Source organism: Acanthopagrus latus, chromosome 21, assembly GCF_904848185.1.
Source record: "Acanthopagrus latus isolate v.2019 chromosome 21, fAcaLat1.1, whole genome shotgun sequence".
NCBI lineage: Eukaryota > Metazoa > Chordata > Actinopteri > Spariformes > Sparidae > Acanthopagrus > Acanthopagrus latus.
Genome location: NC_051059.1, coordinates 22,315,793 through 22,330,213, shown reverse-complemented (window position 1 = coordinate 22,330,213; position 14,421 = coordinate 22,315,793). Strand labels below are relative to the sequence as shown.

Genomic DNA, 14,421 nt, shown 5'->3' with positions numbered 1-14,421 from the left:
GATGAGCCTTAGCAACACGTACACCACGCTGACCCCCCTGCAGCATCTACCTCCGATATCCAACGTCTCGGATAAGTTTCACCACCCGCACTCACACCACCACGCTGCCGCCCATCAACGCCTCTCCGCCGGGAACGTCAGCGGCAGCTTCACGCTGATGCGGGACGACCACCGGGGGCTCGCCTCCATGGGCAACCTGTACAGCCACTACCCCAAAGAGATGTCCGTGTCCGGCATGGGTCACGGCTCGCTCTCCCCGCTGTCCAGCGGGCTGGGCTCTTTGCACAACTCCCAGCAGCCTCTCTCGGCCTACGGTCCGAGCGCACACCTCTCCACCGACGCCAAGATGCTCTCTCCGGTGTCAGGGTTCGAGTCCCACGCCTCCATGCTGTCCCGGAGCGACCAAGAACACCTGGCCAGGAGTTTAGGGGGCCACGGCCACGGTATGATCTCCAACCTCAACGGCATGCACCACCACCCGCACAGTCACCTCCACTCCCAGGCGAACGGCGCGGTCATGCTGGGGGAGCGGGAGCGGCACGGCCACGGAGGCGGGCAGGGAGTAGCGGGGTCAGGCATCCAGGCGGAAGAAATCAACACAAAGGAAGTGGCTCAGCGGATAACGGCCGAGTTAAAGCGCTACTCCATCCCGCAGGCCATATTCGCCCAGAGGATCTTGAGCCGGTCGCAGGGAACCCTGTCAGACCTGCTACGGAACCCCAAACCCTGGAGTAAGCTCAAGTCAGGCCGGGAGACCTTCAGGAGGATGTGGAAGTGGCTGCAGGAGCCCGAGTTCCAGCGGATGTCTGCCCTCCGGCTGGCCGGTAAGAACCCCCCCACCACCCCCGTACTCTCAGGTTTATGACTCCACATTAAAACTGATCAATCTGAAGCAACACCACCTCACACCGCGAGCCTCCGAGCGACCAACACTGCACGCTGAAGCCGCGCAGGCCCGAAACGTTCAGCACCGCGGACAGCTCAGGGAGAGAGCGCGCACCGAAACCATCTCATTACTTCCTAAAGGAAAATAGATTATTCACGCCAAAGAGGACACGTGTGATTGTTTAGTTTAAAGCTCTGCTAAACAAAGATGTTAACGACTTGCTAGCTTTGGGGCGTGCACACAACTGCGTTTTACGCGGGCCGCTGTGGACTCAATCTGTAGGTCTATATTTTTGATCGGCGCGCAGCAAATCGCCATTGATTCACAATAAACCTCGGAATAGTTGCCCTCCCACCCGACGGCTGTACACACACACACACACACACACACACACACACACACACACACACACACACACACACACACACTCCACGGTGATGGTGGTGATGGAGATGGTGGTTGCGTGGCCAACTAGTTGCGCGCTTGGAGAAAAAAATCCGGGGTGACCCCGGGCTGCCCGATCGATACCGCCGGTTCCCACTCTCCCTTTTAAATGTGGCACGCGGATCGATACTCGTATCGGAGCTGAAAGACGCAATAACCGCACTGAGCCTCTCTCTCTCTCCGGGTTCCCCGTTAACGCCGCGTAGTAAAAGAAAAAAAAAAAAAGAAAAAAGCTCTAAATTTAGATCACGGGGGCAGGTGTGGGGCAGGTGTGACGGGCTGTGAGGCAGGACGCACGCGCAGACCGTCACACCTGCCCTCGTGATCTGAACGTGACCATGAATCTCACCATGACTTAAACAACATGACGTCACTCTTGTGATCAGAAGAGAAATGGATCACTCCCCTCCAACATGGATCCACTGATCCGTTTCAAGGCGACCCTCAAGCCGCACGAGCCGTTCTGATGACGTATTGATGACAGACGTAAAGAATAAAGATTGCTGCCTTTTGATTGGCTGAAAAAGTGACACCTGTAACTAATATACTAGTTTAATACAGTAACAGTTATTACAGTAAAATACCTCTGACGTTGCAACTCCACGTCACAGTTTTTGTGGACAGCAACGTCACAGCTTTAAAGGTGCATTATGTAGTTTCTTTTGGAAGAAAAGAGAAAATGTCTTGTTTTTTTTCAAGCTCAAGAAAAAACCTGATAGACACACTCTCTTTGTTTTCCTGATTGAATTAACTCAACACACAGTTTCACACTGTTTCATTTGTATACGTGTGGCGGACCCTGCCACCTTTCTAGCTTTCAAACAGATGTTCAGGGAAACCTTATTTTCCTCTGAGGAATAAATAAAATAGATATTTCTGAGTTTGAGCCATCGTAAACACGACCTTTACTGAGTTTCTTACATTTTTCTCCCGAACTGTGCACCTACACCAAACTACACCACCCTTTTAATGTTCAATAAAAACAACACAACTCAAATGTGCACTGTGGCATTCTGGGCGAAAAAAAAGCAATTCAGAAACTCAGAGAGGTAATATTCACCATAAAAGAAAAAAAAAAATCTCTGCAAACAAACAATAAATATATTTACTTTCTATTAATAATAAGGTTGAGCGGTGGCAGGGTCCGCCACATATAAACAGAGTAAAACATCCTTTGTCACAAGAACAAGGAGAGTTTGATTATCTAGTTTGTTTAGACATAAAAAAAAAGTCTTTTATCCCCAAAAACTACATGGTGCACCTTTAAATCTGATAGATAGATAGATAGATAGATAGATAGATAGATAGATAGATAGATAGATAGATAGATAGATAGATAGATAGATAGATAGATGAGGATTAGGAGCTGAGGCTGTGAGTGTCATTAATAGTGTAGCTCTGTCCTTTCAGTGTTTGCCTGGCTTTGCACATAAGAGATCAATAAGGCCGTTTCCCCTTCCCACCTCCTCCCCCTCCTTCCCCCCTCCTCTCTCCCACTCCCTGGCGCTCTCCCTCTTTTTTTTCTCTCCCTCCCTCTCTTTCTCTTTCTCTCTCTCGACCTCTCCGGAGCATATGACAATAATATCACTAATCTTTCGCTGCTGGTTAACCTGGCAACAGGCAGCCAGGTTGTTTGGCTTCAGGAGGAGGATCTGCGCCACAGGAGGACAAACAAAAACAAAACACACACACACACACACACACACACACACACACACACACACACACACACACACACACACACACACACACACACACACACACACAGCCATTTTCCGCTCCTCCACTCTATCTTTTAATGCCCATCAAAAAATAAAAAATAAAAAAAACTTGCCTGCGCGCCATTAAAGATTAATATACACCGGGTCTGCTGTTTCTCATACATATATCCTTTCTGGAGGAATACAAATGGAGCAAATTGGGAAACGTAGGCTACAAAAAGTGTAAGTGCGAGAAGCGTGTAAAGCAAAAAACAAAAAACCAAAAACCTGTGGACATGTGGAGAAGGAAGAAAAGAGAGCGAGAGAAGCTGCGGAGATGCCATTGATTGAGTGAGGAGGGCGGGCAGGTTTGGGCTTTGTGCGAACAGCCAGATAGAGACAGGGTAGTGAAAGGATCAATAGCGACCTTAATAATTGATAAGTATAAGGGAGAAGGGAGGGTGGGGGAGAGAGGGGAAGAAAGAGAGAGGCAGAGGGTGGTGGTGGTGGTGCTGTTCGCTCTTGTAACAGCATCTTCTAGGTAAGCAAAGTCAAATCTGTGGTTAAGCGCCGAGGACCACACGCAGCCGGAACACGCGCCGGAGGGCGTGTAAGTGGTTTCACAGAACCCCGTTCACACAGAAACACGTCCCGCGAAACACCCACACACAGCGTGGAGGAGGGTGGGTGTGTGAGCACATCAGAGCTTCTCACGGCAGACAGGGAGCATCCGAGCGTCGAGCCGGCGTAACGAGCGCGTTCTGCCCGCGTCAGCACACCCAAGGTTGTGATGTCATTTGATTTTAAAGGTTGCGATGCTTTATGGGGGTTTGTAATGCCTTTATGAAGGAGGAGGAGGAGGAGGAGGAGGAGGAGGAGGAGGAGGAGGCACGCGAGCACAGTTCACCCAGTGTGTGCGTGCCTGTGTGTGAGTGCTTCCACATGTGTGTGTGTGTGTGTGTGTGTGTGTGTGTGTGTGTGTGTGTGTGTGTGTGTGTGTGTGTGTGTGTGTGACTGGGTTATAGAGTATGTCTGCACTATACATTGTTCAGGCTTATCTGACTCACTCTGAATCGGTATTGATTTCCTCTCTTCTGCTCTCTTCGGCTCTCTCATTCTCCCTCCTCCCTCCTTCTCCTTCCTCCCCCCACCTCCTCCTCCTCCTCCTCCTCCTCCCCTCTCTCTCTCTCTCTTCTGGCTCTGTGCCAGCATCAGCAGATCACATCCTTTCGCCTCTCTACCCTACATTTTTATTTATCTATTTATTTTTTGCGTATGTAGCCACCACTGACACGCATTGTGAAATATAGTGACAGTCGGTGCGAATGAGAGCGACTGAGAGGAAACACCGGGCTGCACATCACAGAGGAGTGAAGAAAAACCTTTTATGTTACATTTTAAATGATCTTACATTAAATAGAATCAGATGGAATCAGATATGTGTGGCAGCTAACCAATCATATCTCACCATTTTATATCAGCAAGCAAACAAACAAACAAACAAACAAACAAATAAATAAATACATCAGGTGTGTTGACGACCTCCACCCTCTTCAGCACTGGGACGTTTCATTCACAACATCCTGAAAGTGCAAATATTTAATAAAAGACGTTTTTTTTTTGTTTTTTTTAAATGTGTGTTTTCAGTAACTTTGACTCTCACAGACTCACTCGACTAACTGTATTTTAAGGCGAATGATATCAGAGGCAACACGAGGGCGTCACTTTGTGTGGAGACATGATGACTTTACAAATGTAAGATTTTAGGCGATGTCACGATCAGTATGACGTCAGAGTAGATGATTATGTCAGAGGGGGGAAAAACTGCGTGATGTCATATTAAAAGGGCGAGCTGGGTTTCAGAATATCTTCTAATAATTAACGCTTGTATAAAGTGGTGGAGACGCAGCCTGAGTGACTCCAGGATCATGTAAAAAAACTGAAAGTCAGTCTGAATTATTTCATTTTAATTTCCATCGAGTCCATCTGAGGTCAAAACTCTCAGGCTGAGAAGCAGAAGTGTAAATGATGCAACACTTACTTTAATAATGGTTGCTTTATAAAGAGGCTGGGATCTATTATATGAACATAAACATGTGAATAAAGGAAATAATGTCTGATTGATTCGTCTCTAAATGCTCTGCCTGATGTTTCCTTTGGTGAACATTCATTAAATCTCTTCAGGTCAGTTTGTAAGAGAAGAGAAACTTCGCCTTAAATCTCTAAAGGTGTAAATAAAATCTTTAAAGTTAGATTCGTCAGGGTTTAATTAAAGTTAAACTGGAAAACCTGTTTCAAAATAAAACTCACTATAGCTGTATGTGTGTGTGTGTGTGTGTGTGTGTGTGTGTGTGTGTGTGTGTGTGTGTGTGTTGCTCAGAAGTGTATTTCAGTATTTCAACATTTAGTTTATTTAATTATCTTAATTTCTCATTTTCCTTGTTTTATTTATTACAAATTGCCAACACAGACTTTTTGTTTATCACCTTTCATAAATAAAGTTAATTCTTACATTGATAGACTTTAATTCAGAATTAACTTTGTTAACACAACATGGACACTTTTTATGTTAGAATTAAATTATATTATATTTTTTCGTTTTATTAATTAATTAATTAATTAATTTTTTATTGTTTAATAACTTCACAGACTGTAACTTTATACATAAATCTGTACATGTCGTATTTATCAATCTGCCTTCAAACTAACATCTGAACATTTTCCTTGAATTAAAATGAAATAAATAATGTACGAACATTTCCACACAATTAAAACAAAACATCAAACAAACGCCGAATTTTAAAATCCCTCCTCGTCCGATATTTACGTCATTAATATGCGCCTGCCAGGTTTTTATAATTAACATTTCTACGTCACATTTCTCGCTTTAATTTCTCCCTCGTTTTAAAATAAAGACAAACAAACAAAAAAAAAAATACACCTCGTTTTGTTTCTCTGCGTCGAGTTAATTCGTCCCGAGTTGTTTCGGAGAGAACAACAACAACTGAATTGGAATAAAACATTTTTTTCTGAGCCCTGCAGACGGATAATAGATCCGATATCTGATGGGCTGTAAAGCTGCCGATCACTCGTCCCAACAGGACAACACGAGGCTTTACATCGACAAATAAACGAGAAGCCTTCAAATAATCCGATCCTCATCAGTCCGGCGGGTTTTTTTTTTTTTTTTTTTGTTTTCGTCCTGTTTCCTCCGCTGCTTGTGTGTCGGTGCCTTTGTTTTCCTTTTTTCCCCCCTATTTTTTCCCCCTCACCTACTTCCCAGCAATGAATAGGCCTATATCATGATCAATATAATCAATAACCGTACATCTGAGAGGTGTGACAGAGAGTGATTGACGTCAAACTGTTTCTCGCCTGCAGTCGTCCGTCCAGGGCGGGAGAGGGCCCGTCTCACCGGACACAAAGCCCGATTTCATCCGTCCGTCCAGGCGTCGACTAGCAGCAGCACGGTGCGGTTAGTTCACCGTCTGCCCCCCCACTCATGCCCTCCCTCCTCCTCCTCCTCCTCCTCCTCCTCCCCTCCTCCTCCTCCCATCATCTGCCTGCACACACACACACACACACACACACACACACACACACACATGCACCCTACACCTATAAATTCATTGATCCGTGTGTGTGTTTATTGGCATTTTTTTTTTTGATGACAGTCACATCACATCTGCCTCTCTTTATTTGGACCACATCACAGAGTGTGACTCACACCCACTTCTCAGCTTCCATCATCTCAGTCTTTTATTTTTTTAATTTTTGTTTGTTTTGTATTTAATATCTGGAGGAGGCAGCTGCCATCTGAGACTCTCATGTTTCCTCCTCCACGTTCAACACTTTCCAAAACACAGCAGACGAGACAGAGTCTTCAGTCAGCTGTCAGCAGGTGTTCAGCCTGTTTTGATTATTTTGTGTGTGTGTGTGTGTGTGTGTGTGTTGCCTCCTCACTGTGCAGACTGTGATGTGTGGTCTGCTGTGCTCACCTGAGCCAATCACCGCTCAATACGCAGCTTTCGCCGGTGTGATGTCGAAAAAACTTGAAGCCTGCAGCTGAAGCCAAGAGTTAGAAACTTTTCACAAGAGCCGCAACTAATGATCAGTTTCATTCCCCGGTTAGTCGATCATGCCGATTATCTCCTCGGTTAATCGATTAGTTTGGTCTGAAACATGCCAGATAATGTTGATCGGTGTTTCCACAAAGCCGCGTAAAAGAGGAGTAAAGAACCAGGGAAATATTCACGTTTAAATGTGCAGTCCAGGGAGATATTTTAAGAGATGAGGCACGTCTTCATTTATCGATTTTCATGATGGAATGAACTGAATGAAAATATATTTTTATGTGAGCAGAACCCTCCGTGGTACCTTCTACTGTCAAATAGCGTTCCTGGCACTTCATTTCCCTCAAGGATCGATTGTTTTTATGTAAGAAATATCAAATAACGACCTCTGAGTTACATCATTGCCTCATTACTACTGTAGTTATGAACTTTCTGAGTTTAATTCTTCCCCCAAAGTACATCGTGGACCTTCAAGAAGCCTCAAGCGGAACATTTTGACTTTTTGTTCCATGAAAAATTGCTCAAACCGATTTATCGACTATCAAAATCTTCTATGCTTTCATGCCACAATTAAACTTTGACACAACTTTTTGTTCTAAGAGTGTTTTTGTAGGGAGACGAGACACTTTTTACGTTTGATTATTTAACAGCCACATAAAGGTGTATTTATTTCAAATAGTAGTTACTATCTATAACAACACCTCAGGTTGTTGTGCACTGTTGGAAATTAAGAAAAGTTATCTTATAATCAGGTTTTCAGAACAATGACCAATCAAAAATAAAATTGTCGTACGGCCCCTTTATTTCGTAGCTTATATTGACTTAAAATTTCCTTTAAAAATGTCCAAATCACATATATTTTATTAAAGAAACAGGATTGATAGCTTTAGAAACATAATTAATTTACTTGGCATGACTATCATATTTTTTTTGGATGCTCTGATTTCTCTCCATGTGCTTCAGTCCAACATGAATTGAGTATACTTCCTTAATCTGTGGTCACATGACTACAGAAGCATTGGGATTGTCAGACGAGTCCTACAGTCATTATCTGACGTTTGGAATGAGACTCAAAAATCAACAAATAGAACCTTTAATGGTGACCTAGATACAGGTGGTGGCTGATTTTACCTGCTGGCTCGAAGTATCACGTTCTCATCTATATCTTAAAGATGTCATAATATGCTAATTTTAAGGTTCATACTTTTATTGGGGGGTCCTTGTAGAGAAGCTTTACATACTTTAAATTTAAAAAAAAAACACATTATTTTTCTCACATGGTTCATTTCTGCAGCATCTCATTTTCACACGGTGTTTTGAACGCTCCATTTTAGCTACAGAGTGAGACATCTCACCTTTGTTCAATCTTTGCTGGGAGTTGCACATGCGCATTACTTAATTACTTGCAGCCAATCAGAGGCAGAGCAGGGCAGCTCCTGCTAGTAAGGTAGTGTGATCTAAAATAACGCCGCCACAGCAGTAGCAACTTAATGTCTGCTGGCTGACTGGAGTGTAAATATTTAATAAAATATAAAAATATATGTTCGTAGCTACGGAAGTAACGGCTCGATTCAAAACCAGGCGTTTCAGGCGGTGCATGACATGTTTCCTGTGGGAGAGAGTGACTCACTTTGATGCAGACTTTGGACTTTTTTACTTTGCGAACATTTCACATGCACAGAAAAAGGCAAATCCCCCAAACAGCACAACATGACCACTGAGGAACTGACTGAATATGATCAGCTGTTGTCCGGTCCAGCTGATATTTATCTCTCAGCTGCAGATTGCTATCAGGCGATCACATGCTCTGTAATATAACAAACAAAGTCAACCACCATCCGCCGACTTCCCCTCTCATCCTCATGTATAATTGCACATCTTACAGACAAAGTGGAGGCGAAGTAGCAGCAGCAGCCACTTAAGCGATAAAGGCCGAGCGGCTTTTAAAAGGAGGCACAAGTTAACATGCTACACGCAGGCAGCGAGTTAATCTTCGGATCGTCGAGAGCTTGAGATTAAGCGGAGTGGCAGTTGCATCGTTGACACCAGGACGCAGGAAAAGAGGCGACATGAGCGAGCGCCACTTGAGACCGCCGAGCGCCATCGCTTGTCTCCTCTGAAAAGCCCATTTGGTAATGAGGCGACTAAAGATAGCCTACGACGGTGTGCTCCTCGTCTCGAGAGAGGTCACTTTAATGAGCAGCTCCCTCTTTACCATCCCTGTGGTCCTATTCAGTGCCGTGGAAGGGGGAGCCTCATTTGAAATGTATCTATTGATTATCTGGAATATGATTGACCAGGCAGGCCCGGGACTTGTGCTAACTCTCCGCTGTCGCTCCGCAGGCCTCCGGGCTGCGTTGGGGAGGCTGACGGAGGAGAACCAGAGTGGTGTTGGCATTGTAAAATGGCCGGTAGCACAAGTTGTTCGAAAACAGGCATTACATATTAAATTATCACTATATTAGCACTAGCATTCAGTCATTACATTAGGGGAGTATTGAGTTTGGTTTGAGACAGCACTTAGAGAGCTGCGAGGAGATTCTGGCATGGCTGGGCCTGGAACCAATTGAATAAACGTTCCATGAAATGGTTCTGAAGTGCGGATCAATCAATATGGGGGCTATCAATCTGAGGGCAAATTAAAACAATTGAGCAAAACAAGGAAGAAGGGGAGCAGAGTTGAAGAAGTGGAAGGAAAACGGCCGAACACATCCAACCCTGCGTCCATCCAGCTGGAGGGAGAGAAATATCTTGTTTATTAATTATGCTTTGCTTGCAGTAACAAAGCATGAACAATGGGCCTGTACACACAGACACACACACACACACACACACACACACACACACACACACAGGCATGCATACACATGTGCACATTCGTATTGATCTGCTCCCCTCACAGTCAAATCTGTTTACTGCTGTTGTCTAAACCTGCTGTAAAGTCATCAATCATTTGCATACACCACCTCCACACCACCTTCTCCTCCACCTCCACACCACCTTCTCCTCCACACCACCACCTCCTCCTCCACCTCCACCTCCACCTTCTCCACCTCCTCTTCCTCCTCAAATATACCTCCTCACTTCCCTTTCTTCCCTCCACCTCCACGTGTGCTTATTGTATTATTATTATTATTAGTTATTATTATTAGTTATTAAATACAAGTCAGACACATTATGAGAGACATTCCTTTGTCCTCTCTCCAGCTCTCGGGCTGGATGGCTGCCACTCTTTCCCGCCACACTTCTTCTCTTTGTTCCTCCACAGATAAACAATTTCTTCTCCATCTGTCTGTCACACAGGCGCGCTCACGAGCTCTACTCCCCGATGCGAGGCCGTGCACGCCGCGCGCGCGCACACACACATAGAAACACACACACACACACACACACACACACACACACCTCGGTCTCGCGGATCGATGGGGATCGATCGGGTGGGGAAGGGAGCCCTGATTACTGGACCACGTGTTCGGGAGAAAACCGCGGAAAATCGATCATTGCAGCTTTTTAGGGCAGCAGAACAGAACAGACTCCCTTCAGTCTCCACAGCCAGAGCCGAGCCTACTGACGGTGCAGCCGGGCAAGGCACACCGCCTCTTTGTCAGCATTTCACATCACGCTCCTCCAGTTTCACACAGACCCGCCGCGAAAACTATTTATCCTCCACGATCTGTTTTTTTTCTTCTTCTTCTTCTTCTTCCTTGTGCATCATTAAACCCTGGATTTACACGTTCACACAGAATAATAACGATTAAGCTCACACTCCCACTGCTGCTTTTATTTTATTTATTTTTTCTCTCTTTGCATGTTAAAGACAGCACTGATGACCATTTTCAAGCCTTCTATATGTCTGCAGATTGATTTCCTATCCTCCAGGTGGCCTCGCTGGTTTCACTTCATTTCACTGCACTCTGCAACTTGTAGATATTTGAAACTTGCCTGAAATAGGAAATCCATCCCACTGAAGACTTAATCCCCTTAATGTTTGTTCTCTGTGTTATTGCCATGTTCTGCCTGCTGCAGGAGCCATTACAGGCCCGTGTGTAGCATTCAAGGACAGTTCGACATCTGGGCCGTGTTGAAACTTTACATTAGGGGCGTCATAATGTTCCAATATTGGTGATAATCACGATATATACAAAACAAAACATATAGAAGACAGAATATAACCTGAGTCACTGCTGAATGCTTCTAACTGTAGCCTTGCTAGCACGTTAGCTCAGTTAGCTGTGCAGGTAGCAGGTAGATGTAGGCTTAGGAGCGTTGGTGGTCACACCGTTAGCATGGTAGCTTTTGACCATAATGAGTTGGGGCTAGCTGGTTAGCGCGCAAACTTCAGTAGATATCTGATCGATATGATACGCGGATCTATTCACACTCTGTCGATAGTTTCAGCTTTTTCTTAATTTCTACATGTTGCACCTGTAACGCTCAGAGTCACCCGCCATGAAACGGAAAAATTTAATCAAGTGTAATTGTTCTTTTTGTTCACTTTTGTACATTCATGGTCACAGACTCTCTTTCCGCCTCCCTACACACATTTTTTTTCTGAGTGTATTTATTTGCAAGAGACTTAAATTATATATAAATACATCCTTTAAATTAAAATATCCAGTGGTTTCACGCTTACAATCCTCACGTTTTGTAGAAATGTGTGAGCTTGTCGGTGGTTCTGGATACACAGCTGTAAAGAATTATAGTTACCACAAACTATGATGTAAATATAAAAAAAACCACACACATTCATGGTGAAAAGTCTATGTTAATTTTCTTGTTTTCTCTGTGAGAAAATCGTACCTTGAACAACAATTCTCAGATCTCGGCGTGTCCATGAACACACCGGATGTAAGTGATTTCAGAGCAGACTGCCTGCCTGTTTGAAAGTAGACTTAAGAGACAACAATGGTTTGAAAAGTTAACCTCTAGTTGGAAATCTGAAAGCTCTCAAGAATTTGGCTGCTTTGAGGGTAAGAAATCAATCGGAGGATATTAAATTTACTTCGGGAGATAAGACAGACAGTATTTTAAAGGCTGAAGCCGTTAAAGGTGATTAGATAGCTTCAGTTTTAACCTTCAGAAATGAGTTTTAATTTGGTGCTGAAACATGTTAAAATGGCAGATTTGTTGTGTCGTACAGTCCAAGTATACATTTATATTAAACAGGTTGTCTGATGACACTCAAACAATCACACATGCACACAAACATCTGCACTGGTCCATTTTTTTTTAAACTTCTGCTGTCACACCCTGATTTGCCTGTTAGCATTAGCATTTAGCATCCCACCCTTGTCCTGCACCCACCTGTTCCATCATTTATTAGCCCCCTACGCGCCCAGTCCTGTGTTCTGACTCACTGGGGAATATTTGAAGGGCAATAAAACTCCTCTGTCTCTGTTCTCTCCTCCCTCCTTCCTCTCTCCAGCATGTAAACGCAAGGAGGAGGACCGAGGACGAGAACGCAACCAGGTGCCAAAGAAGCAGCGACTGGTCTTCACAGACCTGCAGCGTCGCACCTTGGTAGCCATCTTCAGAGAGAACCGCCGCCCCTCCAAGGAGATGCAGATCACCATCTCCCAGCAGCTGGGCCTGGAGCTCTCCACCGTCTCCAACTTCTTCATGAACTCACGCCGCCGCAGTGTGGACCGCTGGGACCCAGAGGAGCACGGTCACGGGGTGCACGGCCACATGCACACTCCTCACGGACACAACAACAACAACAACAACAACAACAACAACGCCTCACCGATCCAACCCGGTACCTCCTCTGCAACCACTTTCTCCAAAGCCTGACGGTGGCGGGACAGATGCTGAACAGATGCATGAAGGATGGAGGGGGGGAGGGGGTGTTTGTCACTGAAGCGGTGGGCTCTAACTGTAAATCCTGCACAGCTACAGGGTGTGTAGCTCCACGCCACGCATCTGATTCATCTGCTCAGAGCGCTGACGACTTGAGCAGATGAATCAGATCTCCTCAACGCTCCGTGTGTTTTCTCATATTCTGAATGTTACTCTTCAAGGGGGGGTCAGCCGCGTTTTTTTTTCATATGTTGACTCTTCAAAACCAAAGATCCAGAAGCTTTAAGAGAGTTTTCCCTACAACAACCACACGTGGCTCTTAGTAAATCCACCTGAAAACCAAAGAAAATCCATCCACGCTGAGCCACACTGTGCGTCCGCGTTGAAGCCTTGATAAAGGGAATTTTTTTTTTCTCTCACAGTTGTAGACACACCAAAGATTCACCCACGACAGGGAACCAATAGCTTTAAGACGGGAATACTTGAGTGGCTGCATGTTGGTCTTCACAAATCAGTCAGAAATCAGGCAGCAGACGTGTCCGCTGGCTCTGTGATCAACCACTCCTCATTCCAGTAACAGACGCTGAGGCTGATTGAGTGCTGCGTTTGTGTGTCAAGTGTCTGTGGAGCCCTCTGACCCGCCAACCACACGCCACCTCTGCATCACTGCATGTCCCACGTGTGCGTAGTGGTGCACATGCTGCGCGTGCGCTCTTTGGGGGGGGGGATGTGCACGATTCCTCTGCAGTGATTCGGCCGCTCCGCGTCAGTGTAACAGCGCAGCCTGCTGTCCATTCACACCGCATCTGAACATGTAGTTACAGCTCATATCTCTCCGGCAGGTCGGCTGCGGTGTAGATTTCCATTAGGATACCGGCTCTATATAAGCAGTAGTGAGTATAGTCCTGCAAACACTAGACAAACATGATTACTCACACACCCTTTGATACACATTTGAATGTCTGTTTCTTAAGACTCGCGTCTCGTTGTATGGCAGCATGGCCGTCGCCACTTGAGAGGTTATTTTCAGGTTACAAAAAAGGAGAAACAATCAAACCGGGGCGACACTTCCCCACATGAAAAGAAATAAAGAGGTGTCGTTCCCTAAGTGTGAGGGAGGGGGCGGTCTGCTCTGTTCTAGTGGCCAAACGCAGAGGTCAAATGTCACAATATATAGTAGGATCCTGAGTGCCAATGACGTTTGCCTCTTTATGATAATCAGAGAACAGACGCAGCCCGCTCCGTCGCCGATGCCCCGAACCCCACCGCCGCGTCTGGCCTGCGTCATCACAACCGTACAAGTGCGAGCGCTACACGGGCACGTTGCCCACTCCATACCTCAGAAAAAAAAAAAAACATTGACGTGATCGACGTGAAACACAATGAAAACGACTGTAAATAGTCTTTGATTTCATCTCTGTCTTATCTATTCTCTATTTATCTACTCTCTTGCTCTCTTGTTGTGTCTTTCTTTCACCTCCCTCCCTCTAACTACTGATGCGGGTAATAATTAGTACCA

At 45.2% G+C, this 14,421-nt stretch overlaps 1 protein-coding gene across 2 annotated transcripts in view; it reads left to right on the top strand.

The window, feature by feature from the left end:
• onecut3b (one cut homeobox 3b) overlaps positions 1–12,909 on the top strand; it is a 13,166-nt gene extending 257 nt beyond the window's left edge. Inside the window, exons 1-3 of one of the 2 annotated variants that reach the window (XM_037085050.1) lie at positions 1–824; positions 6,412–6,500; positions 12,529–12,755. The exon at positions 1–824 is cut by the window's left edge and continues 257 nt beyond it. In XM_037085050.1, the coding sequence (XP_036940945.1) occupies positions 1–824; positions 6,412–6,500; positions 12,529–12,627 (1,012 nt within the window). In that variant the 3' untranslated portion in view covers positions 12,628–12,755. Of the gene's footprint in view, positions 825–6,411; positions 6,501–12,528 lie in introns of both variants that reach the window. The other variant, XM_037085048.1, reaches the window with a different exon arrangement.
• The last annotated feature ends 1,512 nt before the right edge of the window (positions 12,910–14,421 follow it).